Source organism: Oryctolagus cuniculus, chromosome 12, assembly GCF_964237555.1.
Source record: "Oryctolagus cuniculus chromosome 12, mOryCun1.1, whole genome shotgun sequence".
In the NCBI taxonomy this organism is placed as follows: domain Eukaryota; kingdom Metazoa; phylum Chordata; class Mammalia; order Lagomorpha; family Leporidae; genus Oryctolagus; species Oryctolagus cuniculus.
Window position 1 is genome coordinate 108471942 of NC_091443.1, and position 27092 is coordinate 108499033.

The following is a 27092-nucleotide window of genomic DNA, read 5'->3' on the forward strand; positions in this document are numbered from 1 at the left end:
CCAAGCACAGTCACTTTGGTTATTCTGTTTCCTGTACTTTTGAAAAGTCAGTCGTGGGGCTGGCGTTGTAGGGAGCAGGTAAAGCCACAGCCTGTGGTGCCGGCATCCCATATGGGCGCCAGTTCAAGTCCCGGCTGCTCCACTTCTGATCCAGCTCCCTGCTAAAGGCCTGGAAAAGCAGAGGAGGAGGTCCCAAGTGCCTGAGCCCCTGCACCCATGCAGGAGACCTGGATGGAGCTTCTGGCTCCTGGCTTCAGCCTGGCCCAGTGCTGGCCATTGAGGCCATTTGGAGAGTGAACCAGAGGATGGAAGATTTGTCTTTCTCTGCCTCCCCCCTCTCTGTAACTCTTCCTTTGTCATGACCAACTATGGATTGATTCCAGAACTCAGGTCACAGCCTGCAGTTGAGAACATTGGTGCGGGAGTCTGTGGTCTGCCCAGGACCTCACTGGCCAGTGCTGTTGAACTAGGCTTCCAGAAGCGCTGACCTGCTGTCACAGCAGTCCAGCAGCCATGTGAAGGGGGTGTGATGCTAGGCTCCGTTTCCTGGGACTTTTCTCATTTGATGTCGTGTTACCAGGGTTCGCGTTGTGGCGTGTGGCTGCGATTCATCCCTCTGTCTCCCTCACCTGCCGATGGAGTCACACTCACACTGTGCTCGGCTCCTTGTGTTGCTTCCTGATTTTTGTTATGATGAACAGTGTTTCTGTGAACATTCCTTTTTTAAAAAAATCAATATTTTAAAATGTTTTTATTTTTTATTTTTATTTTTTTGACAGGCAGTTAGACAGTGAGAGAGAGAGACAGAGAGAAAGGTCTTCCTTTGCCGTTGGTTCACCCTCCAATGGCCGCTATGGCCAGCACTGCGCTGATCCGAAGGCAGGAGCCAGGTGCTTCTCCTGGTCTCCCATGGGGTGCAGGGCTCAAGCACTGGACTGGAAGAGGGGCAACCAGGACAGAACCAGCGCCCCAACCGAGACTAGAACCTGGGGTGCCGGCGCTGCAGGCGGAGGATTAGCCAAGTGAGCTGCGGTGCCGGCCTGTTTTTATTTATTTTGACTTATTTGAAAGGCAGAGTTGAGAGAGCAGGAGTGAGGAGAGAGAGATCTTCCATCCAATGGTTCACTCCCCAAATGCCTTCAACAGCCAGGGCTGGCTCAGGCCAAAGCGGGGAGCCAAGAACTCAGCCTGGGTCTCCCTGTGTGTGGCAGGGATCCAGGTCCTTGAGCCATCGCTGATGCCTGCCTCCAAGGGTGTGAACATTCTTTTTTTAGAAATTCCCCCTCCCTTTTTTTTTTTTTTTTAAAGATTTATTTTATTTATTTGAAAGGAAGAATTAGAGAGAGAGACGGAGAGACAGGGAGAGAGAAATCCTCCATCCACTGGTTCACTCCCAAAATGGCCTCAATGGCCAGGGCTGGGCCAGGCCAAAGCCAGGAGCCGGGAGTTTCATCCGGTAAAGCACATGGATGTAGGGTCCCAAGCACTTGGGCCATCCTCTGCTGCTTTCCCAGGCACATTAGCAGGGAGCTGGGTTGGAAGTGGAGCAGCCGGGACTCTAACTGGCGCCCACATGCATCGGCAGTGTTGCAGGCGGTGTTCTCACCCGCTGTACCACAACGCCGGCCCCAGGCGTTCTTATCTGTGCCTTTGCTGCATGTGTGCCCGTGCCTGTGGGGCAGTGTTTCTCTACTATTTTTCTTCTTTATTGGCTCACTAATAAGCCTTCCCAAGAGTTTTTTTTCCTCTGATCATTGTTTGCCTAATGAAATTTTAACACCTTAGATATACAGTATATCTCTTTATACATGAAATTGAAGAAAAGGAAGAATAAGGTGTTTTTGTTTGTTTGTTTGTTTTTTTAAGATCTATTTATTTACTTGAGATAGAGTTACAGAGAAAGAGATGGAGAGACAGAGAGAGGTCTTCCACCTGCTGGTTCACTCCCCAAATGGCTGCAAGGCAAGAGCTGTGCTGATCCGAAGCCAGGAGCCAGGAGCTTCCTCCATCCTCCCACGTGGGTGCAGGGGCCCGAGGACGTGGGCCACCTTCCGCTGCTTTCCCAGGCACAGCAGAGAGCTGGTTGGGAAGAGCTTATGGGACTCCAGTGCTGCAGGCAGATGCTTACCCTGCTAGCCGCGGTGCCGGCCTGGTTTTTTTTAGGATTTATTTATGGGGCCAGGTAAAGCGTTCGAGCCATCGCGTTCTGCCTTCCAGTGCATTAGCAGGAAGCTAGATGGGAACAGAGCTGCGACCTGAACCCAGACACTGCGCTGAAACGTGGGCTTGACAAATAGCATCTTAGCCAGATGCTCACCCCAGTTTGCTAAAGTTACACCACAGGATTCACCCTTTAAACCATGTGAATGGAATTAAGTGCATTCACAGTGTAACGTCACCACTACCCATCGTCACAGCACACAAACTCTACCCCATCCCCGTGCTCCTGGTAAGCTGTGTTCTGCTCCGTCTCCGAGCTTACCTGCTGTAGCTCTCATGTGAGTGCCTGTGCCGTGTTGTAGCATGTGCCGGAGTGTGTTCTCCACGCTGGGGAGGGCTTCCTCGCGTGTACGCGCCGCCCTCTGCTGCTCCAGTCATCTGTGGGTAGACCTTGGGTCGTTCCCTCCCTGTGGCTCTTGTGGATACCTGCTTGAGTTCCTGCTTTTGAGTCTTCCATGTGTACACACTTAGAAGTGGAACTGCTGGGTCCTTTGAGACATTAATGTGTTGGGAGTTTTCATTTTTAACTTTTTGTTAGGTAGGGAGACAGACGGGCAGTTCCCGTACAGTGGCCCACGCCGCACATGCCTGCAACACGAGGACTGGGCTAGGGCCCGGGTGAGAAGCTCCCTCTGGTCTCCTGTGGGTGGGTAGCAGGGACTTCAGCAGCTGGACCGTCATCCACTCTTCCCAGGTGTGTGTAGCAGGAAGCTGGATCAGAAGCACAGAGCAGCTGAGACTGGAACCAGGAACCCCCGCGTGGGCTGCAGGTGTCCCAAGCTGCGGCTTAACCTGTTACGTGCCACAATGCCCACCCCACTTTTAAGTTAAGAAGATACCTCTGAGACAGGATTATTTGTCCACAGATTATGAATATTGTTATATTTAGTTTATACGTCATCAGATTGTGCTCCATAAAAGTATAAAAATAAGTATGTTGTCACCAGCAACTATGACTAATTTCTTCCTTGAACCATTTCAGAACTATACACTGAATTTTCTCCTATTTTTGAATTTGAAATTCTGGAATGCATGGCCAGCGTTGCGTCCCAGCAGGTTAAGCTGTCCCCTGCAATGCGGGCGTCCCATAAGGCCCTGGTTCCGGTCTCTGCTGCTCTGTTTCTCATGCGGCTCCCTGCTGATGCACTTGGGAAAGCAATAGAAGATGGCCCAGGTGCTTGGGGCCCTGCACCCAGATGAGAGGCCCGGGTAGAGCTCCAGACTCCTGGCTTTGGCCTGGCCCAGCCCTGGCCATTGTGGCCGTTTGGGAGTGAACCATTGGCTCTCTCTTTGTCTCTCCCTCTCTCTCTCTAATTCTGCCTTTCAAATAAATAAATAAATCTTTTAAAAAAACAGAACAGTAGTATAAAAAAAGAAATTCTAAAATGATACTCGTTTTTAGGTATTAACAAAGTTGCGTCTTCGTTTCTAGTGTTCTTACTCCGTTTATGTGTCCTCCTCTGAGAATGGTGAGGTACTACAGATGTTTTATTGTCTTCCTGTAAAAATCCAAAGAAACAGTGACAGAGCCAAATAAATTCCTGTTGCTTAAGAATCCGTACCATGGTCTTTTTTAAATTTTTTAAATGTTATTTATTTATTTGAGAGGCAGAGTTATAGACAGTGAGAGGGAGAGACAGAGAGTAAGGTCTTCCATCTGTTGATTCACTCCCCAAATGGCTGCAACAGCTGGAGCTGCACCGATCCAAAGCCTGGAGCCGGGAGCTGCTTCCGGGTCTCCCATGCGGGTGCAGGGGCCCAAAGACTTGGGCCATCTTTTACTGCTGTCCCAGGCCATAGCAGAGAGCTGGATCAGAAGAGGAGCAGCTGGGACTAGAACCAGTGCCGATATGGGATGCCGGCGCCGCAGGCCAAAGATTAACCTACTGCACCATGGCGCCGGCCCCCGTACCATGGTCTTCTTAGTGCTGTCACCGGGAAATCCCCTGCCATCCTCCTCCTCATGCAATTTTAAGTAGAAATTTATTTTACTTGAGTGAGAAAGAGAGAGCTCCCATCCATAGGTTCACCCCCAAATTGCTCAACAACTAGTGCGGCTGTGCTGAGGCCAGAGCCAGGAGCCGGGAACTCAACCTCAGGGTCCCTCAGCCTCAGGCGGGCGGCGAGAAGGCAGTGACTGGGCAGCTGCAGCAGGGACTGGGAACTGGGCCTTGAACCTAAGCACTTGTTATGGGATGCGGCTGTCCTTTCTGGTTTTGTTTTAATGTATTTGTGCTTACTTGAAAGACAGAGTGAGACAGAGACAGAATAACCTTCCATCTGCTGTTCGACTTCTCAGTTGCCCACAACCACCAGGGCTTGGCCAGGCCGAAGCCAGTTCAGAACTGAATCCGAGTGCCCCGGGTGGGTGGCAGGAACCCACACGCTGCGTTGTGAGCTGCTGCCTCCCAGGGTGCACCGCAGCTGGAATCAGAAGCGGAGCTGGGACTTGAACTCGCGTTGTCTGATATGGGATGTGGCATCCCAGGCTGCAGCCTAACCTTTGCACCACAATGCCTGCCCCATAAAGGAATCTTTTAAACCAGACAGTGTCAACTTTACCTTACTAGATAATGTGGGATTTATTCCCCGAAGAATAAATCTTAATTTTATTACTATGAATATATGTTTAAAATACATTGCTTTAAAAAGTTGATGAGAGGCCAGTGCTGGTGTAGCAGGCTGGGCTGCCACCTGCAATGCTGGCCTCCCACATGGGTTGAAGTGATTCTTGGCGGCTCCACTTCTGATCCAGCTCCCTGCTAATGCACCTGGGAAAGCAGCAGAGGATGGGCCAAGTGCTGGAGCCCCTGTAACTCTGTGGTAGACCTGGATGAAGCTCCTGGCTCCTGGCTTCAGTCTGGTCTAGCCCTTGTCTTTGTAGCCATTTGGGAAGTGAACCAGCGATGGAAGTTCTCTCTCCCTCTCCCTCTGTAACTCTGCCTTTCAAATAAAATGAATGAATCTTTTTTTAAAAATTGATGAGTGCAGACATTTAGAAAGTAACAATTACTTACACCAAGTATTTTTAAAAATACTTATTTGTTTGAAAGGCAGAGTGATGGAGAGAGAGAGAGAGACAGAGAGAGCAAAATCTGTCTGCTGGTTCATTTCCCAACTGACTAGGCCATGCCAAAGCCAGGAGCCAGCAACTCCATTCAGGTCTCCCATATGGGTGTCAGGGTCCCAAGTACTGGGCCATCTTCTGCCACTTCCCAGGCACACCAGCAGGAAACTGAATTGAAAGTGGAGCAGGTAGGACTTGAACCAGCATTCTGATGGGGGATGCAGGAGTTGCAGAGGGTTGCGTAGCCCACTGCGCCACAATGCTGGCCCCTTACTATGTGCTATTCTAAACTCTTTTCATTGCTTTACACTCGTATAATCTTGACATTATTCTGAGGAGATGTTATATCTATTACTATTACTATCCCTATATTTACAGATTTGAAAATCTAGACCAAGAAGTGGGCACTTGGTTAGGACATTCGCATTCCATGTCAGAGTACCTGGGTTAGCTTTTTGGCTCAGGCTCCCAATTCCAGCTTCCTGCCAATGCAGACTCCTGGAGGAAGCAATGGGGCTCAAGTTGTTGGTTCCTGCCACCCATGTACGAGATCTGGATTAAGATCCTGGCTTTGGGACCAGTGCTGTGGCTCAGAGGGTAACCCATGGCCGGCAGCTCTGGCATCCCTCGTGGGTGCGAGTTTGAGTCCTGGCTGCTCCATTTCTGATCTACTTCCTTGCGAATGTACCTGGGAAAGCAGCGGAGGGAGCCCAAGTCCTTGAGCCCCGCACCCACGTGGGAGACCCAGAAAGAGCTCCTCGTTCCTGGCTTCAGCCAGCCCTGGTCATTGCTGCTGTTTGGGGAATGAACCAGGTGATGGAAGAGCGCTATCTCTCTCTCTTTGTTTCTCCTTCTCTCTGTAATTCTTTCAGATAAATAAATAAATGTTCAAAAAATATATCCTGGCTTTGACCATTGTGGACATTTGGGGAGTGACCAATGGATGGGAGCTCTTTCTTTCTGTCTCTCTCTCACTCCACCTGTCAAATAAATTTTTAAATATTAAAAATTAATGAAATATAGGCTTAGACAATTTGAGAGAATGTCTAAAGGTAACATATCTAATAGGTGTCAGAGTATTATAAGTATATGCTACTTACAATCCCACCCCTTGGGTTTGTCCCTGTAGAGAGCTTGGAGCCTCTCAGTGTGTGTGTGTGGCGTGTGCACATGCACACCCACGTGTGCAGGGATGAGAATGGTCTACCGTTCTTGTTCCTTGACAGATAATGGAGTTGTGCTATTCCCAGTGGTGTAACCTGCCACTTTTCATCTTCCTTCCACGTCAGTGTGTACAGCTGCTACTCATTTTCCCCCTTTTTGTTAGTGCCTGCAGAGTATTCCTTGCAGGGATCTATCAACTAGAAAAAAAACTTAAGTTTTTTGTTGTTGTTATAAAGGCTTTAGTGAGCTTCACTTGATAAACACTTTCACATTTCTGATCAGTGATTTCCTGATAAGTTGCCCTAAGTGGATTTGTAGGGTCAAAGGGTGTGCCAATTTAAAAGTTCAATAAAGACCGGCAAAGAGGTGTACTCCCACCAGTAGTCCCTCTCACCAGAGTCTCAGCGTCACCGGTTTAAAGATTCGTTTATTTGAGTGCAGAGTGACAGAGAGGGTGGCAGAGTTTCCATCTGCTAATTCACTCTCCAAATGGCCACAACAGACTGGTCTGGCTTTGGTGAAATCAGGAGCCAGGGACTCTATCCTGGTTTCCCATATGGGTTGCAGGGACCCAAGTACTTGAGCCAACTTCTGCTGCCTTCCCAGGTGCATTAGCGTGGAGCTGGGGAAGAAGCAGAGAATGGCTAGGGCTCAAACTCGGTGCCATTCTTTTTTTTTTTTTTTTTTTTTTTATTTATTTGAGAGGTAGAGTTACAGACAGAGGGAGGGAGAGACAGAGAGAAAGGTCTTCCATCCACTAGTTCGCTTCCCAAATGGCCACCATGGCTGGAGCTGCGCCAATCCGAAGCCAGGAGCCAGGTGCTTCTTCCTGGTCTCCCACGTGGGCACAGGGGCCCAAGCACTTGGGCCATCTTCCACTGCTTTCCCAGGCCACAGCAGAGAGCTGGATCGGAAGAGGAGCAGCCGGGACTAGAACTGGTGCCCATATGGGATGCCAGTGCCACAGGTGGAGGATCAACCTACTGCGTCATGGCGCCGGCCCACTCAGTGCCATTCTTGACATTGGTTTATTATTAGTGATTTTCATCATATTCAGGTTTTTTAAAAAAGATGTATTTATTTATTTGAAAAGCAGAGTTAGAGAGAGAGAGGGAAAGACAGAGAGAGAAAGAGAGAGGGAAAGACAGAGAGGGAGGGAGGGAGGGAGGGAGGGAGAGAGAGAGAGAGAGAGAGAGAAGAGATTGATCTTCATCTGCTGGTTCATTCCCCAGATGGAGTGAACGGCTCAGGCTAGGCCAGGCTGAAACCAGGAGTGAGCAGCTTCATCTTGGTCCCCCACTTTGGTCACGGGGGCCCAAGCACATGGGCCATCTTTCATTACTTTCCAGGTGCATTCGCAGGGAGCTGTATCGTAACTAGTGTCCGTGTGAGTTGCCAGCATTGCAGGCAGCAGTCTTACCCACTATGCCACAACGCCAGCTCATGGCCTGTTTTCCCATTGATGTATTTTTATCTTGTTGATTTATACGACTTTTTATTAAGAATGTGTTACTACATTCTTTGCAGTTTATAATTTGTTCAACTTTATGGTGTCTTTTGTCATACCGCTAGATTTTTCATTATGCTTTTAAAAAATTTATTTTCATTTTATTTGAAGAGAGAGAAGAGACACCCAGATAAGATATCTTCCATCCACGTGTTCACTTTCCAAATGTGTGGAAAAGCCAGGGCTGGGCCAGGTAGAAGCTAGAAGCCCACAAATCTATCTAGATCTCCCTCACAGGTGGCAGAGACCCACGTACTTGAGCCATCACCTGCTGCCTCCCATGGCACATGTTAGCCGGAAGCTGGATTGGAAGCAGTGTACCTGGGGCTCCATCAGTGCTGTGGGATGCAGAGTACCCAAGTGGCGATTTAACCACCGTGCCACATGCTGATCCCAACTTTATTTTTTAGATACTATGTATATGTAGTGTATTTAATCATATATGTCATGTTACATATTTTACCTAACTACAGAGCAAACACTTTGTTTTCAAATCTCTGTGTCCTAACAGTGCGTGATGGCGGGTCCCCGTGTGGCGCATCTGTTGCTGCACTCTTCTGCCACTGATCTTGCCGTCTAGACCAAAGTGCGACTTTTTATTTAGTTATAAAGTTATAAAACAGGCTTGCTCCTGCTGTTTTGTTTCTGAACATTATTTTGACGATTTTAAACTTTTATTCTTCTGTATGCACTTCCGTGTGCTTTTATGTGTGCTTTTTTTTCGTGTGCTTTTATATGCATCATATAACATGCATACGAAAGTCAACTTTATTTTATATTGAGTTTTTTTGATTATAAAGCAATTCAAGAAAATGTCTGCACTTCACTAATTAGTGGAGGGAGAATTGATGTGTTTTGAAGTGCTGTCCTCTCCCATCTAGGAGGGCTGTGCTGCTGAACTTTTTGCTTGCTTGTTCAAAGTCTGCTGTCATATCTTTCAGTAAAGGTTTAGAACTATGTTTCATCTATTTTTCATGTTTATGGAATTTCTGGGTTAAAAACTAACGTGTTTTGGAGCATCTGTGTGTATGTTTTACATTATATTGCGCTTTGATACAAGTACGATACATTTCTGTGTGTAAATATGAGTGTTTTAATATGGGTTTAATGTTTATATAAAAGGCACAAGGATGCCTCTCACGTAAGGCAGGTATATATACAGACTGTCAACCCCTGAGAACATTGTCTAACGAGGGGAAGGAGGTTAGGGTGTGTGATTGGTGCGTGAATGCAGGAGCGCTGGTATGAATCAGAAGTTTCTGCCATATTTTGATGTTATTTATAGGACAGATAATTTTATCATATTTATCTTTATTTAAAATACTCTTAGACTGGAAGAATTTCCTTGTGGGACTTCGAGTTTGATTTTTACTGTTTTTTTTTTTTTCTGTGTGAAATTATGTGTATGTGCATGAAATTTTAGAAACAAAATTAAGATTATAGTTTTAACTCTGTTGAATGTTAAGATTTTTTTAAAACAGATTTATTTATTTGAAAGAGTAACAGAGAGGAAGAAGAGAGAGCGATCTCTCCTTGACTGTGTTATTCCCCAGATGACTGCGACAGCTGCCGCTGGGCCAGGCTGAAGCCAGAGCCAGGGCCTCCATCTTGGTCTTCCAGTTGGGTGGCAGGGACTCAAATACTTGAGCCTTCTCCCAGGCACATTAGCAGGGAGCTGATTGGAAGTGGAGCAGCCAGGACTTGAACTGGCACTCTGATAAGGCATGTGGGCATGATAAGCGGCGGCTTAAACCCATTGTACCACAATGCCAGCCCTTAGTGTAAGATTATATGTGGGCCGGCGCCGCAGCTCACTAGGCTAATCCTCCGCCTGCGGCGCCGGCACACCGGGTTCTAGTCCTGGTCGGGGTGCCGGATTCTGTCCCGGTTGCCCCTCTTCCAGGCCAGCTCTCTGCTGTGGCCAGGGAGTGCAGTGGAGGATGGCCCAAGTGCTTGGGCCCTGCACCCCATGGGAGACCAGGAGAAGCACCTGGCTCCTGCCTTCGGATCAGCGCGGTGCGCCGGCCGCAGCGCACTGGCCACGGTGGCCATTGGAGGGTGAACCAATGGCAAAAGGAAGACCTTTCTCTCTGTCTCTTTCTCTCACTGTCCACTCTGCCTGTCAAAAAAAAAAAAAAAAAAAAAGATTATATGTGGGGGCTGGTGCTGTGGTGTAGTGGGTAAAGCTGCCACCGCCTGCAGTGCTGGCATCCCATATGGGTGCCGGTTCAAGTCCTGGCTACCCTACTTGTGATCCAGCTCTCTGTTATGGCCTGGGAAAGCAATGGAAGATGGCCCAAGTCCTTGGGCCCCTGCAGCCGCATGGGAGACCTGGAAGAAGCTCCTGGATCCTGGCTTCAGATCGGCACAGCTCTGGCCATTGCGGCCATCTGGGGAGTGAACCAGTGGATGGAAGGCCTCTCTCTCTCTCTCTCTCTCTCTGCTTCTGCCTCTCTATAACTCTGCCTTTCAAAAAAATATCAATCTTTAAAAAAATTATATGTGGGCCGGCGCCGCGGCTCACTAGGCTAATCCTCCGCCTAGCGGCGCCGGCACACCGGGTTCTAGTCTCGGTTGGGGCGCCGGATTCTGTCCCGGTTGCCCCTCTTCCAGGCCAGCTCTCTGCTGTGGCCAGGGAGTGCAGTGGAGGATGGCCCAAGTCCTTGGGCCCTGCACCCCATGGGAGACCAGGAGAAGCACCTGGCTTCTGGCTCCTGCCATCAGATCAGCGCGGTGCGCCGGCCGCAGCGCACCGGCCGCAGCGGCCATTGGAGGGTGAACCAACGGCAAAAGGAAGACCTTTTTCTCTGTCTCTCTCTCTCACTGTCCACTCTGTCTGTCAAAAAAAAAAATTATATGTGAACATTTCTAATTTATAAAAATTATTTTAAATGTTCATCGTAAAGGTTACCTAATAGTCTGTTGTAAGATACATCATTTTGTTAGCCACTACTCATTTTGGACATACACATATTTTTTCCAGTTTTAAAGTGTTATTTTTAATTATCAAAAATAGATGTTGGAGTGGCCATTTGGCACAGTGGGATGCTGGCTGAGACACCTGCATAGTGTGCTGGAGTACCTGGGTCCAAGTCCCGCTCCCACGCCCAGCTCCAGCTTCCTGCTAATGCGCACCCTAGAAGGCAGCAGTCAGCGGCCCCAGTACTGGAGGTCCCTGCCCATCCCGTGGAGACCCAGATGGGATTGGCTCCTGGCATTGGCCCGGCCTGGTTCAGTCTGGCTACTGTGGGCATTTGGGGAGTGAACACCATGGTGGATGGAAGACCTCTCTCTGTATATCTGTGTGTCTCTGCCTTTCAAATAAATATCACAAAATAAGTAAAACTTAAAAAAAATGTGCAGGGGATAGTAGAGCAGATAAGGCCCCTGCCTGTGACCCCAGCATCCCGTGCCGGTGCTGGTTAATGTCCTGGCTGCTCCACTTGTGATCCAGGTCCCTTCTGATGGCCAGGGAAAGCAATGGAACGTGGCTAAGTGTTTGGGTCCCGCCACCCACGTGGGAGACCCGGAATAAACTCCTGGCTCCTGGCTTTGACCTGGCCCAGCCTTGGACATTGCGGGGAAGTGAATTAGCTAATGGAAGATCTCTGTCTCTGTCTCTCCCTCTCTCTCTATCTCTGACGTTAAAATAAGATAAATCTTTGAAGAAATAAATATTCTTTTTATTATCTTTGTGTTTTAGTTATTTCTTTAGGACAGACTGTCAGAAATGGGGTTGATCTGAGGCAATCTGTATTTTACAGATATGTAGCACCAGCCATCTTCCTAAAGAGGCCTCCGATTTCTAGTTCCACAGCTGTCATTGAGGTAGCTTATCGGTAATTCAGATGGACCAGACCTGGGGTTGTAGTGCTTCTCTGAGTAAGAGGCCATTATAACTTCATCTTTCTGGTCTTGTTGTGGGGATATAGGTATTTTTGCAGACCTTTTTTTTTTTTTAAGATTTATGTATTCATCTTAAAGGATGAAGGCAGAGTTATAGAAAGAGGAAGATCTTCCACCCTCTGGGTAACACTCCAAGGGCTGCAGTGGCTGGGACTGGGCCATGCCAAAGCCAGGAGTCTGGAATTCCGTCTGTGTCTCTCACGTGGGTAGCAGGGCCCAAGCCCTTACGTCTTCCCCTGCTTTCCCAGGCGTTCTCAGGGAGCTGGGTTGGAAGTGGAGCGGCCAGGAGTTGAGCCAGCACTCACATGGGGTGCTGGGACCGAAGGCACTGTTAACCCTGCTGTGCCACAGTGCCAGCCCCTCCAGACCTTGAAACAAGTTAGACCTTCAACGTATTCTCAGACTTTGGTGACGATGCCTTTTTTTCTGGGAGCCACACGTTCTCTTGGGGGTGTTGGTGAATTCCTCGAAGCAGTAGAACGGAGAAGTAGCTGGGGAGAACAAAGTTGCATGTTAGCTGAGGAATCAGTCTTTCGAAGGTGGCAAAAAGAATGAGTTGGGGCGCTGTGGCTCACTAGGCTAATCCTGCTGCAGAGAACCCCGCTGGCACACCGGGTTCTAGTCCCGGTCGGGGCACCGGATTCTGTCCCGGTTGCCCCTCTTCCAGGCCAGCTCTCTGCTGTGCCCTGGGAGTGCAGTGGAGGATGGCCCAAGTACTTGGGCCCTGCACCCCATGGGAGACCAGGATAAGCACCTGGCTCCTGCCATTGGATCAGCGCGGTGCGCCGGCCGCAGTGTGCTGGCCGCGGTGGCCATTGGAGGGTGAACCAACGGCAAAGGAAGACCTTTCTCTCTGTCTCTCTCTCTCACTGTCCACTCTGCCTGTCAAAAAAAAAAAAAAAGAATGAGTTGGGACTGGCGTTGTGGTGCAGCAGGTTTAGCCACCACTTAACAGTGCCTGCGTCGTGTGCAGAGTGCCACCTTGAGTCCTGGCCGCTCTACTTCTGATCCAGCTCCCTAGTAATGTGCCTGGGAAGTCTGCCAGCGATAACCCAAGTCCCTGGGCCCCTCTCACCCCTGTGGCAGACCTGAGTGGAGCTGCAGGCTCCTGGCGTCAGCCTGGCCCAGCCCTGGCTGCTGGGGCCACCTGAGGAGTGAACCAGTGAAGGGAAGACCTGTCTGTCTCTCTGTCACTCTGCGTTTCAGGTAAATAAATAACTAAATAAATCTGTAAAAAGAGAGAGAGGGAGGGAGGGGTGAAGACAACAGGGTAGAAAATGTTTTCCCCAGCTCCCTCTCTGTGATTCCTGGACACGGGTTTCCATTTTGAATGCGGTGTCGCAGGGAACCTCGCCCAGGGAGGGCTGTGGTGCTGGACAGCTGGCTGGAACCGGGCAGCGTGGTGAGCAGCGGATGGGCTTGACCTTTGTGCCTCGTGCAGGTGCAGAGCCTCAGGGGCACGTTTGCCCACCTCAGCCTATTACTGATTGAATAAGCACCTACCTAGATGAAGAGATGGGTGAGATAGGTAAATGGTGCTAAGAGATCAGCCTAAGTGAAAGATCATGAAAGAGAAATGTTTCTTTACTGTTTCATGTATTAATATTTCTAATTTTTCCTTTAAGTATTTTTTAAAGATTTATGTATTTATTTGCAAGTCAGAGTTACACAGAAAGAGGAGAGGCAGAGAGAGAGAGAGAGGTCTTCCATCCACTGGTTCACTCCCCAATTGGCTGTAACGGCTAGATCTGCACTGATCTGAAGCCAGGAGCCAGGAGCTTCTTCTGGGTTTCCCACGCAGGTGCAGGGGCCCAAGGACTTGGGCCATCTTCCACTGCTTTCCCAGGCCACAGCAGAGAGCTGGATTGGAAGTGGAGCAGCTGAGCCGACATCCATGTGGGATGCCCGTGCTGCAGGCTGGGTGTTAACCCACTGCGCCACAGCGCCAGCCCCTCTAAGTTTTAGTAAGCAGAGCTTTTCTAAGCATTCATGTACGTGTGCTGACGTGTAACATCTGTAGGATAATTGCTGATAAAAGCCAGAGTAGGTTTCTATCCATAAAGCTTATGGCCAACATGGACTCAGTTAATTTAACAAGTCCGCCAGCTTCCAATTTCCTTATTTCTTTCTTTCAATGAATTTTCTCTTCACTGCTGCGGAGAAACCGGAATTAGCCTGTCGCCTCCGCCTGCGGGGTAGAATGGGGACCAGAGATGGAAACCTCAACACGAGGCTTGAAGTCCCGCGTCCCACAGGCCAGTTTCTCCCGTTCTCTCTCCAGGGAGCGTTTCCCGCCCGCCTGAAGAAGGTGCTGATCGTGGGGGCGCCCATGTGGTTCCGGGTGCCCTACTCCGTGGTCAGCCTCCTCCTGAAAGACAAAGTCCGGGAGCGGGTAAGGCCGGCCGGTGGGGCCAGCGGGGCAGGTGGAGCAGGTGGGCAGGCGGGCAGGCAGGGCCGGTGGGGCACGCTGGGCAGGCAGGGCAGGCCGGCCCCTTCTCCCCGAGCCGGGCAGACACGGCCCCTTCTGCCTTCCAGACTCCTCCTGGCTTGTCTGCCCTGTTCCTTACTCGCTCTGCAGCACCCCTCGCTCACTGCCCACAGCTCCCTGAAGCTGGGGCCTGGGCTTCCGGTCTCAGGAAGTGCTGTCCTGAAAGTGACGGGGGATGGCTGTTGCCTGGTGCTGCACAGCCCTTGCCCCGTTGTGGTATAACTGTGCTAGCTGAACCGGTCTTTGAGTTTGTTCCACTGGAAATGCCACAGTGACAGAGGAGAGTCCCCGTGTCCCTGTGTCTCGTCCTGCTTTCACTCCTGGCGTTTTTCCCTTAAAACAGCTTGTTGCTTCTCATTTTCGAAAGTGTTGTCCAAAAGTATCTTACCTTTCTTACAATCTCCTGAGTGTCTCAGGACTGACAGATAATGGCAGCCCTTGAAAGAAAGAGCATATGAAACATTGACATAATAGGGTAAGACAAAGATCTCTTTGAAATGTTCCTATCAGAGATGTTTGTGGCAAGGATTACAAAGTTAAATGAATACTAACGCAGACCTTGTAGCTGAGGCAACTTGGGCTGGAGGGGGAGCGTAGGCTTTGGCTCGGAGACAGGGAGATCTGTCCCGAGAGAATTCCCGAAAATTCCTTGGGCAAGTTCTTGCACTCGCGTTACAGGAATTAATTGTCCGGGAGATGCACACATAAACTCAGGGCGTATTAAGCACTTTTTACGGTCCAGGCAGTGGGCCCTGGGGAACAGGAAGAGGCAGGCCTTGCCCGTGACGCGAGGCGTCCCCGTGGAAGGACCTGGGCTCTGAGACCCAGGAGCATTGCCCCATGCCTCGGGCAGTCAGGACGGCCTCACACCAGAGGCGAGCTACGAGCTGGCCCTCGAAGGGGCAGAGGAGCAAGGGGTGGTTCCACGAACGCACCAGCAGAGGCACCAGGTTCAGGAGGAGCAACGGCATTCCCGTTCCGCTCGGCTCATTCCGCTCCCATGACTCACATCAGTATGCACCATTTCGTGTGTCAATTTAAAAATAAGCGAAAAAGAAAATATACATAAAAAGTAAGTCAGCCCGTTTATATATTTGAACACAGAGAGTTATGCTTACTTCTTAGAGTTTCTCCTGGGCTTCCCTTCTTCTGGGTAGCTAGCTGGTCTTGTCTCCTGTGAAGACCCACCTTGGAGAGCACCCATGCTGAGCTGAGATTAAAACACACGTTTGCAGACGGTGACCACTTGCCTTTGTGTAAGGCTGACAGAGTACGCCATTTCCCACGCATTCTTAGCGTCCAGAAAGAAGCCTTGGTACACGTTCTGGGAATTCACGCTTTAGTCTGGGAGACGCATGGAGGCCAGGCCCAGGCACTGAAAGGCGCCTCCTTCCCTTACAAGTATTCCAGTGTTTCAGGCAAGCGGCATCCCGTCCCCGAGCCTGATATGAGTGTGTTTATTCGTTCTCTTTTCTATTTGTAAGCCTCCCATGCATGACCCCCCTCCCCACAAACTCATATAGTTCTTTTTGGCCTTCCAGATACAAATACTAAAGACGTCTGAAGTCACCCAGCACCTACCCAGGGAGTGCCTCCCGGAAAACCTGGGTGGGCACGTCAAAATCGACCTCGCCACTTGGAATTTCCAGTTCCTGCCGCAGGTGAACGGCCACCCGGATCCCTTCGACGAGATCATCCTGTTCTCCCTCCCTCCTGCCTTAGACTGGGACTCGGTGCACGTTCCAGGGCCTCATGCCATGACCATCCAGGAACTGGTAGACTACGTCAACGCCAGGCAGAAGCAGGGCATCTACGAGGAGTACGAAGACATCCGCCGGGAGAACCCTGTCGGCACTTTCCACTGTTCCATGTAAGTGGTGAGGGTTTGGGCCAGCAGCGCCGTCCCCGGCGTGCTCCCGGGGGTGCTGGCAGCAGCCCTTCCCGTCCTGCCACCTCAGCAGTGGTCTTCCTTGTGCGGAGGAGTGTCCCTGGGCTCATCCAGAAAGAGGGGCCTCCCGCCTCGTGCTCGTTCCAGCACAGTGCGCTGGGATCTCTGAAAGTCTCTGTACCAGCAGGGGAACCCTCTCATGGCATGTTTTTGGATATTTTCCTGAAATACAAGTGTTGAAGAAAAAAAAAAAAAAAAAAAAGGTGGTCTCCGAGCGGCGTGCCGCCTGTCCCCGCCCTCAGCACGCGCTCTGGGCGGTTCACCTTACGTCTCGAGAGGAAGGGCTGGCACGTGTGAAACAGGCCACAGTCCCGAGGCAGGGGAGTTACCTCCTAGGAGGCCCTCCTCGGGGTCCTCATCCTACGCAGATCCTACCACAGAGCCGTCTGGTGGGCTTATGCCCAGTTCTTAACTACTTGCTTCCTCTCCTTTGCTAACAGAGATGTTTCTCACGTCTCAATGGACTGTAGCACAAGTCTCTTTCCCTCTAGTTCATGAGCTCTGTCTGCTGGAAGTTAGGGAAGCCGTCCCAGCGAGTCCAAGGCTTATGTCCACTGTGGATGACACGAGCTGTTTCCCTCCTCTGTGCCTCAGTTTCCCTGTGTGGAACGGGTGACTGCTGCAGTCTGATAGCTGTTTCCCCCTGCAGCTCAGCTGTTCTCAGAGTCCATGGTTCTGTGAGCACCTTGTCCCCTCGTACTTCCTGGTCAGGGTGGTCAGTCAGTGCTGTGGAGAAGATGCAGGACGTGCGTTCACAAAGGGGCGAGGGCAGTGATCTGAGATGAAGAAGGTGGGAGAGATGAGTAAGTGAGGAAGAGGCCAGGAAGCAGGACGAGGGCACCCAGGGCAGAAAGGAGAGGTGGAGCGCATGTCCAGAGGGGGCCTCTTCCCGACCAGCTCAAGCCCCCCCGATATTCCAGTCCATTATTTTATTTGAAAGGCAGAGTTACACACACACACACACACACACACACACACACACAGCGCTTCCAGCTGCTGGTTCACTCCCCAAATGGTCACAGTGTCTGGGGCTGGGTCAGGGCAAAGCCAGGAGCCCGGAGCTCCACCTGGCCTGGGCTATTTACTTCTGCTTTCCCAGGCACATCAGCAGGGGGCTGGATTGGAAGGAGAGCAGTTCAGACTTAAACCAGCGCTGATATGGGATGCCAGTGATGGTGATGCAGTGGTGGCTTTAAGACGCTGGGCCACGGCGCCAGCCCATCCCTCTGCAGTCTTGAATCAAGGGAGTGCCTGACGCAGGAAGGAGAGCTGGTTGACCCAAGATGCTGTACTCTTGTCCTGGGATTCTGCCCTGCTCTGGGCGCGTCTGCAGTTACCCACTGCCCGGAATCCTTGAGCTGCTGTTTACACTGTGTTCCCCATCCCCCTTTAAAACGCGGGTTTGTGCTCAGGTATTCAGCCCAGCGGTAGACCCGTTCAGATGCTCGTGTCCCACATTGGAGTACCTGGGTTTGATTCCTGGCTCCGTCTCTGACGTCAGCTTCCTGCTGATGCAGACCCTGAGAGGCGGCAGTGGTAACTGACTTCCTGCCACCCGTCTGGGAGTCCTGCATTGAGTGCCCAGCCCCTGGCTGCAGCCCTGGCCATCGCAGGCCTTTGGGCAGTGAGCCAGTGGATGGGAGTGCTGTCTGTCTCCCTGCCTCTGCTAAACAGATGTTTAAAAAATTTTAGAAAAAGAAAAAATCATACATGCATTTCAAGAAGTTTTTGTACCAAAATAAACTAATCTTTTTAAAAATTACTATTTTTATTTTTATTTATTTGAAAGAGTTACAGAGGGAGGTACAGACAGAGAAGTCTTCCATTTGCTGGTTCACTCCCCAGATGGCCACAACGGCTGGAGCTGAGCGGATCCAAAGTCAGGAGCCAGGAACTTCTTCTGGGTCTCCCACGTGGGTGCAGAGGCCCAAGGACTCGGGCCATCTACTGCTTTCCCAGGCCACAGCAGAGAGCTGGATCAGAAGTGGAGCAGCCGGGACTAGAACCGTCACCCATATGGGATGTCAGCATCCCATATGGCCAAGGCTTTAACCCACTGCGCCACAGCAGTGGGTTAAAACTAATCTTTTAATTCTGCTTTTCCATGAACATTTTGAAGTACCATTGTATGTCTCCCCTGGAATTCCAGATTATGAAGTAGATATCAGGGCTCCCATGGACCAGTAAGTTTCTCCTGTTTTTCTCCCCTACACCATTTTTCACGAGGATTTCTTTTTCCAGTGGGCTGCATTTGTGGTGCAGTGGGGTAAGCGTGTGACGTCAGCGTCCCAGATGGAGTGCCAGTTTAGTTCTGATGCTCCACTTCTGACTAACTCCCTGCTCATTCTCCTGGGAAGGCAGTGGAAGATGCCCAAGTACTTGAGCCCCTGCCACTCATGTGGGAGACCAGGATGGAATTCCTGGCTCTTGGCCAGCCCTAGCCTTTGTAGGCATTTGGGGAGTGAACCAGAGGGTAGAAGGTTTCTCTCTTACATTTTGTCTCTCCCTTTCTCTCTGTCACTCTACCTTTCAAACAAATAAATACATCTTTAATATATATATATATGCATATATATATATTTTATAAAAAAGTAAACTTTTAAGTATGAGATTAACTGTGGATTCACAGGCTGCTTTGAGAATAATACGGGGGCTGGCACTGTGGCATAGTAGGTTGGCCTCTGCCTGCAGCTCCAGCGTCCCTTTGGGATGCTGGTTCGTGACCCAGCTGCTCCACTTCTGATCCAGCTCTCTGCTAATGGCCTAGGAAAGCAGGAGAGGATGGCCCCTGCACCCATGTGGGAGACCTGGAAGAAGCTCCTGGCTCCTGGCTCCTGATCAGCTCAGTTCCAGCCTTTGCAGCCATTTGGGGAGTGAACCAGTAGATGGAAGGCCTCTGTCTCTCCCTCTCACTCTTCCTCTCAAATAAATAAATCAATCTCTTTAAAAAAAAAAAAAAAAGAAGAAGAAGAAGAAGCAGAGTATTAGGCTCCAACTCACACTGAGACTCATAATCTACATCTAAAAACATAGAACAATCTAGACGGGGGCTGGCATTGTGGGGCAGTGGATAAAGCCGCTGCCTGCAACACTGGCATCCCCGCCGCTCCACTTCTGAAGCAGCTCCCTGCTGGGAAAAGCAGCCTGAGTAAGACGGCCGAGGTCTTTGGGACCCTGCTACCTGTGTGGGAGACCAGATGAAGCTCCTGACTCCTGGCTGCACCTGGCCCAGCCCCGGCCGTTGTGGCTATCTGGGGAGTGAATCAGAAGGTGGAAAATCTTTCTCTCCCACTCTCTCTGTAACTCTTTTTTTTTTTTTTTTTTTTTTTTTTTTGACAGGCAGAGTGGACAGTGAGAGAGAGACAGAGAGAAAGGTCTTCCTTTGCCGTTGGTTCACCCTCCAATGGCCGCCGCGGTCGGCGCACTGCGGCCGGCGCACCGCGCTGATCCGGTGGCAGGAGCCAGGAGCCAGGTGCTTTTCCTGGTCTCCCATGGGGTGCAGGGCCCAAGCACCTGGGCCATCCTCCACTGCACTCCCTGGCCACAGCAGAGGGCTGGCCTGGAAGAGGGGCAACCGGGACAGAATCCGGCGCCCCAACCGGGACTAGAACCCGGTATGCCGGCGCCGCAAGGCGGAGGATTAGCCTAGTGAGCCGCGGCGCCGGCCGCTGTAACTCTTTCAATATAAATAAGTAAATGTTTTTCAAAAAACTGAAAAGAACAATACAGACAGATCACACATCCCCTGTCCATAGTTCCTCCCCTTATAATACCTTCCAAGACCAGCATGCTGACACTGCTGCCACCCACTAGGCTTACTCACCTTTTTCCAGTTTTACTTTGTGCCTGTGTATTTAGTTCTCTGCAGGTTTGCTGCTCATGGAGGTTTGTATCTGTCCCCATAGGTAAGGTATGATGCTTCCATCACCACGAGGCTCTCTTGTCCGTTTGTAAATACAGTTCTTTCTGCCACCAGCTCCTCACCTTTGACCTCTGCAGCCACATGTCTGTTCTCTGTCACTATAGTCTATTTATTTATTTACTTATTTATTTGAAAATCAGAACTACAGAGAAAGAGAGAGAGTTCTTCTATCTGCTTGTTCACTCCCTAAATAGCTGCAATGGCCAGAGATGGGCCAGGCTGAAGCTAGGAGCCAGGAGCTTCATCCAGGTCTCCCACATGGGTGCAGGGCCCATGCACTTGGGCCATCTTCTGCTGCTTTCCCAGGTGCGTTAGCAGGGAACTGGATCGGAAGAGGAGCAGGTAGGACTTGAACCGGCACCCATACGGGATCCCAGTGCTGCAGACAGCAGCTTAACCCACAGGGCCACCCTGTCTCTCTAGTTTTACCCTTTCCATGTAACTCTCCACTCAGCCTGGTTCTCTGTGTGGGTGGCCGGCTCGCTCTCACTGCTGTGTAGTGTCCTGTGGATGGTGTCCATGTGTTAACACTCACCTGTTGAAGGCCATCTGGGTGCTTCCAGTTTCTGTCTGCTCCGAGGAAAACTGTTACCGATATTTGTGTCTAGGCTTTGTGTACACAGTGGTTTCCGTTTCTCGGGGATACATGCCCAGGAATGCAATTACTGGATCACATGGTAATCGTATGTTTCATTTATGTAAGAAACGGCCCAGCTGTCCCAGAGTTCTGTGTGTCCACCAGCAGAGTGTGAGTGATCATCTCCGTGCATCTGTACCAGCTAAGTTAGGATTGGAGAGGGCTTCCATCTGCTGGTTCACTCCCCAGAGGGCTGGGCCCACGCCAGGAGCCTGGAGCTCCATCCAGTCTCCTAGGAGGCAGCAGGGCCATCTTCTGCTGCTTTCTAGGCATGCCAGGGGGACGTTGGATTGGAAGCAGAAGAGCCAGGACTTGAACTGGCACACCAGCGTTGTAGGTGGCTTAACTAACTATGCCACAGTGCTGCCCCCTTCCCACTCTTTTTTATTTTAGCTTTTCTGATAGGGCTGTGCTAAAGTCTCATTGTGATTTTAATTTGCATTTCTCTAATGGCTCATGATATTGAACATCTTTTCATGTCTTTTACCCTTTTATAAACTGTTAAGATCTGAGAGTTCTTTATATAGGCTAAATATATTTTTTTTAATTTTTAAATTATTTGTAAGGCAGAGAGAGAAAACCGGTGAGAGAGAGATCATCCACCTGTTGGTTCACTCCCCCAGATGCCTGCAGAAGCCAGGGCTGGGTCAGGCCGAAGCCAGGAGCCAGGCACTCCATTCAGGTCTTCCACCTGCCCGAGACATCGCCCGCTGCCTCCCAGGGTGCACTTGGCTGGGAAGGTGGAATTGGCAGTGAAGAAGTGACCGAAACCCTGGCACTCTGAGGGATGTGGGGACCCCAAGTGCGTCTCAAACACTGCCTGATGCCCACCCTTGGGTATCGGTTCTTTGTTGAATTTTTGTTTTCCAAATATGTGCTTTAGTCTGTGCCTTGTCTTTTCATATTTTTAACAAAAATTTCCTGTGAAGTTAATGTTTTTAATATTGATGAAGTCCCATCCACTGATTTTGTCCTGTGTGGCTCATTCTCTCGGTATCGCATCTGATAACACTCTGCCTAGCCCTGGATTCTGGAGAGTCTATGTCCGTCCCGCCCCAAATGCTCTAGAATTCTGCTTTACATATAAGTCTGTGATCCCATGTGAAGTAATTTTTGTATAAGTTGTCAGGTTTAGGTTGACGTTCACTTATTTTGTCAGTGGTATCCAGTTGCTCAAGCACCCGATGTTGACAAGTGTCCTCATTGAATTGTCTTTGTGACTGTAAAATGTCCTCGGGGGGACCGGCACTGTAGGGCAGTGGGTAAAGCTGCCACTTGTGTCCCTGGCATCTCACGTGGGCACCAATTTGTTTCCTGGGTACTCCCAATGCAGTTAATTTACTTTTTTATTTATATTGACAGGCAGAGTGAGAGAGAGAGAGAGAAAGGTCTTCCTTCCATTGGTTCACCCCCCAAATGGCCGCTACGGCTGGCGCTGCGCCGATCCAAAGCCAGGAGCCAGGTGCTTATCCTGGTCTCCCATGGGGTGCAGGGCCCAAGCACTTGGGCCATCCTCCACTGCACTCCCTGGCCACAGCAGAGAGCTGGCCTGGAAGAGGGGCAACCGGGACAGAATCTGGCGCCTCGACCAGGACCAGAACCCGGTGTGCCGGCGCCGCAGGCAGAGGATTAGCCTAGTGAGCCGCGGCGCCAGCCTCTCTTGGTATTTCCTCCATAATTCTGAAATAAAATGTTATGATACTCTACTTATTTCTATAGTAGGTCAGCATTTCACTGTCACACCCTGTCACTTCCCTTTTGACTATTTTTCCAATATAATTAGCTGTCACAGTATTTTACCGAACCTTTTTTTTTTTTTTAAAGATTTATTTGTTTGAAATTCAGAGTTACAGAGAAGGAGAAGCAGAGGCAGAAAGAGAGAGGGAAAGAGAGAGAGAGAGAGAGAGAGAGAGAGAGAGATCTTCCATTTGCTGGCTCACTCCCCAAATGGCTATAATGATCAGGACTGGGCCAGGCTAAAGCCAGGAGCCAGGAGCTTCCTTCCTGTCTCCCACGTGGGTGCAGGGGCCCAAGGAGTAGGGCCATCTTCTGCTGCTTTCCCAGGCCACAGCAGGGAGCTGGATTGAAGAGGAACACCTGGGACTCACAAGCACCCACACGGGGTGGCGGCATTGCCTTGGTGGCTTAACCAGCTGCACCACAGTGCCGGCTCCCTATCGAACCATTTTTATGCTTATGTTAATTTTTATTGCAGAGCTAAGTGGGCTATTGTGGAATGACCAAATATATTAGATAATCTTATTAAATTCACTTTTTATTTCTTTTGAAGACAATTACCCAGTTTTCTCATTTGCTTATAGTTTTTTGTGTACTTATCTTCATTGTTTCCCCATATACCCAGTATGGGTTATTTTACACGATCATCATTATTTTGCAAGTGGTCAAATATATCACAAAATCAGTTCATTTTCCCCCTGGAGACCTCACTCTAGAAGTTTCCATCCTTCTGTTCCCGTCCTCACTATAGCCGTTGTTCTCTGGGCTGCTACTCAGCATTTATTCTGCATTTTCCCTCTTTTATTTGTTCTTGTTTTCTGGTCTCATGTCTTGTTTTTTCTTTAACATTCTATTTTGTTTATTTTTTGAAAGGTAGAACGAGAGCGAGAGAGAGAGAGAGGTTGATTTTGATCGTCTATCCACTGGTTCATTCCCCAGATGTTTGCAGCAGCCAAGGCTAAGCCAGGTGCCAGGACAACATCGGGGTCTCCCACGTGGGTGGCAGCTTAGCGAGGACTGAAACTGGCACCGTCGTGTGGGATGCAGGCCTCTCTAGATGCAGCTCAACCCCGGCCTCGATGCCTGTCCACCTGTCTTCTGTCCTGGAGTCATCCCTCTCGGTTGCGTCAATTCCCTCAAATTTTTCATCATGTGATGTCTTGTATTCTGGATAATTTTTTCTACTTCCTCTTTCATCTCTTCCCTTGAAGTTTGTATTTTGATGATTTTTTTTTTATTTCCAAGAACTTATCTCTGGTTGTTTATTTTTCCAGCATCCTGCTCTTGTTTCAAATATAACAGCATCATCTCTTTTCTCCTTGAGGATATTATTGTAGCCATTAGGAAGGCATTTACTGGGGGCCAGTGTTGTGGCACAGCGCTTCCAATGCTGGCATGCCACACTGCAGTGCCAGTGCAAGTCCCAGCTGCTCCACTTCTGGTCCAGCTCCTTGCTTATGCACTGGGAAGGCAGTGGATAATGGCCCAAGTGCTTGGGCCCCTGCACCCATGGGGGAGGCCAGGATGGAGCTCCTGGCTCTGTCTTCAGCCTGGCCTACACCTGGCTGTTGAGGCCATTTGAGGAATGAACCAGCAGATGCAAGCTGGCCCTCTTTGTCTCTCCTTCCCTCTGTCACTCTGCCTTTCCAATAAATCTTCAAAGAAAGACAAAGAAGAAAAGAAAAAACGAAGCCGTCTGCTCTTCCTCACTCCCTCTCTGTGTCCCCCGTGGGTTAGGGTGTTCCTTAGTTGTCTGGAGCGCTCTGCCGTGTGCTCCATGAGTGCTGTTTGGAAGCTGTGTTTCCACGAGCGAGCCTCGGCTGAAGGGTCAGGCGGCTGTCAGCGTTCTCCTACCTGGGACCGTGCCTTTGTCCAGGGCAGAGTGCTGCAGGTTGTGTGGCAGGACCCAAGGCCGGGGCAGGGTGCTGGCGTCCCTCAGTCACGTCGTCTGTAGTCCTGTTTTCGCCTGTGCCCCCCTGACCTCGCAGGGAGCGCAAGTTCTGAGGGTGACTCATTTGGTCTGTAGGTAGCTCCCTGGGTCCTGGCTTCCCTGAGTTGACCAAGTTAGCCCAAATCCTCCCATCCGCTTTCTCTGCCAAAACGGGTTGAAATCTTTGTCTCCTAATGTCTCCTGTTACTTTTTGGATTTATCCCAAATAGTCATCTCATTTTAGTGAGGTTACTGGACAAAGTAGAATTGACATGTGTTACTGACCCACCACGTTAAACTGGAATTTAATAGAGCTATTTTGGAGGTAAATTCTCAGCTCTCTGCCCCTCCTCATTGCCATGTGAGGCCTCTGCAGAATCGCCTTCACCATCCACGTTTCTACCAGCGTTCCGATCGCCGTGGTGTGGTAATGGCTCAGGAGACCCGGGTGTTCTCCCCACAGCCTCCTCTTCTGAGCCGCTGCAGAGGCCCCGCGCTGCCCCATTCGTGGCGCTGGGGGCGTTTCCAGCACACTCCTCCCAACCTCTGCTGTCACCCAGTTCCAGAGCCGCTTCCAATGCTAGGGGTTTGTTCCAGCAGCACTTTTCTACACCAGTTTATGCCTTAGTCCCTGCAGGACTCCCTCCGTTCTTCATTCTGTAAGTCAGATGAGGGGACTTCAAAATGTTCATGAGAAACCTGCATTATCTTTTTTTTTTTTTTTTTAAGATTTATTTTGTTCATTTGAAAGAGTTAGAGAGAGAGGTAGAAACAGAGAAAGAGGTCTTCCATCCTCTGGTTCACTCCCCAGGTGGCCACAACGGCCGGAGCTGTGCCAATCAGGAGCCAGGAGCTTCTTCCGGGTCTCCCATGTGGGTGCAGGGGCCCAAGGACTTGGGCCATCTTCTGCTTTCCCAGGCCGTAGCAGAGCTGGATTGGAAGTGGATCAGTTGGGACTAGAACTGGCGCCCATATGGGATGTCGGTGCTTCAAGCCAGGGCGTTAACCCACTGCGCCACAGCGCCGGCCCCTGCCCTATCTTTATAAAAATATTAATATGTTTGAAAAAGAGAGGTACACACTCCAAATGCCCTCCACAGCCAGGGCTGAGTCTGCCAAAAAGCCAGGAGCTAGGAGCTCAGGCTTGGTCTCCCACACAGGTGTAGGGGCCCAATTTCTTGAGCTACCATTTCCTCCCTCTGAGGGTCTGCGTTAGCTGAGAGCTGCAGTCAGGAGCCGGAGGCAGAACCGAGCCCAGGCGCTGTGCTGTGGGGTGAGGGCACGTTAACTCTTAACCTGTTTCTTTTCTTAAAGACTATATATCTATCTATCTACTTATCTATTTATTTATTTTTATTTGACAGAGTTATAGGCAGTGAGAGAGACAGAGAGAAAGGTCTTCCTTCCGTTGGTTCACTCCCCAAATGGGCGCCATGGCCGGTGCTGCGCTGATCCGAAGCCAGGAGCCAGGTGCCTCCTCCTGGTCTCCCATGCGGGTGCAGGGCCCAAGCACTTGGGCCGTCTTCTGCTGTTCTTCCCCAGACCGTTAGCAGGGAGCTGGATAGGAAGTGGAGCAGCAGGGACATGAACCAGCCCACGTAGGATGTTGACATTGCAGGTACAGCTTTACCTCCAGCTCAGTACATCGCCAGCCCCCAACCCTGTTAGAAGCCTCTTGTACGTACTTATTACAATCAGTGATGTAGAATTACACAGGCTAGAGAACGGAAGCCTCGCCTGCCTCCCCCGGCGGTGACGGACCCCACCCGGCATTGCCGTGCTTTGCACGTCCCGTGTACTCTGCCCTGCTTTCTCCTTACCCTGGCTTGTGTGTCTGTTTCGTTCCTCAGGTCTCCAGGAAACCTAGAGAAGAATCGCTATGGGGACGTGCCCTGTCTGGACCAAACTAGAGTGAAGCTGACGAAACGCAGCGGCCACACACAGGTAGACAGATAAACGCCATCTTACTGGGAGCGCTGAGGTCCCAAGCGGACCTGCTGAGCGCTGCAGTGCAGGGACGAGGTGTGAGTTCTGAGTGTGCTGGGCGGGTGGGTGTGTCAGCACCAGGCAGCTCCGATCCCAGGCGACCTGCTCTCTTCATCTGCCCCAGAAAGCGCAGACAGCCGCCGTGGGCCTGCGCGTCCAGGGTGGAGATGAGGTGGCCAGGTGAGGGCCGCTCAGTGGAGTGACAGGCAGTGCATTGGGACACGGCCGGCACTTCCTCTCAGCCCTCACGTGCTCCTTTAACATCACTGTCTTTGCCATCATCTTCGGCTGATTTTTGACTGCATCTAACGTGGTTTGCCGGAGCACGTCATCTTTATTCCCGCTAAGCACCTGATATGGTCTCTGGAAAGCGTGTCCCAAACAAAAAAAACTATCAGGATAACACTGGGGCATCTAAAACTTCTCATTCTATGTGCATCTTATGTCTTTTATAACATTGATCATTCACTTACTCCTTTTAAAGTCCTCTTTCATACAACTTGTTAACAGCAGCGTGCAGTTTGGGATGAATGACTAAGCCGGTTTTACAGTTCTTTTTGGCTCTACCAGTTTTTTCTGG

At 50.3% G+C, this 27092-nt stretch overlaps 1 protein-coding gene across 2 annotated transcripts in view; it reads left to right on the top strand.

The window, feature by feature from the left end:
* The window catches only part of PTPN9 (protein tyrosine phosphatase non-receptor type 9), a 111700-nt gene that overhangs the window by 66139 nt on the left and 18469 nt on the right, over positions 1 to 27092 (top strand). For both annotated transcript variants that reach the window (XM_070054644.1, XM_002722036.5), the window contains exons 6-8: positions 14146 to 14256; positions 15894 to 16222; positions 26377 to 26470. In XM_070054644.1, coding sequence (XP_069910745.1) covers positions 14146 to 14256; positions 15894 to 16222; positions 26377 to 26470 — 534 coding nt within the window. The remainder of the gene's footprint in view (positions 1 to 14145; positions 14257 to 15893; positions 16223 to 26376; positions 26471 to 27092) is intronic.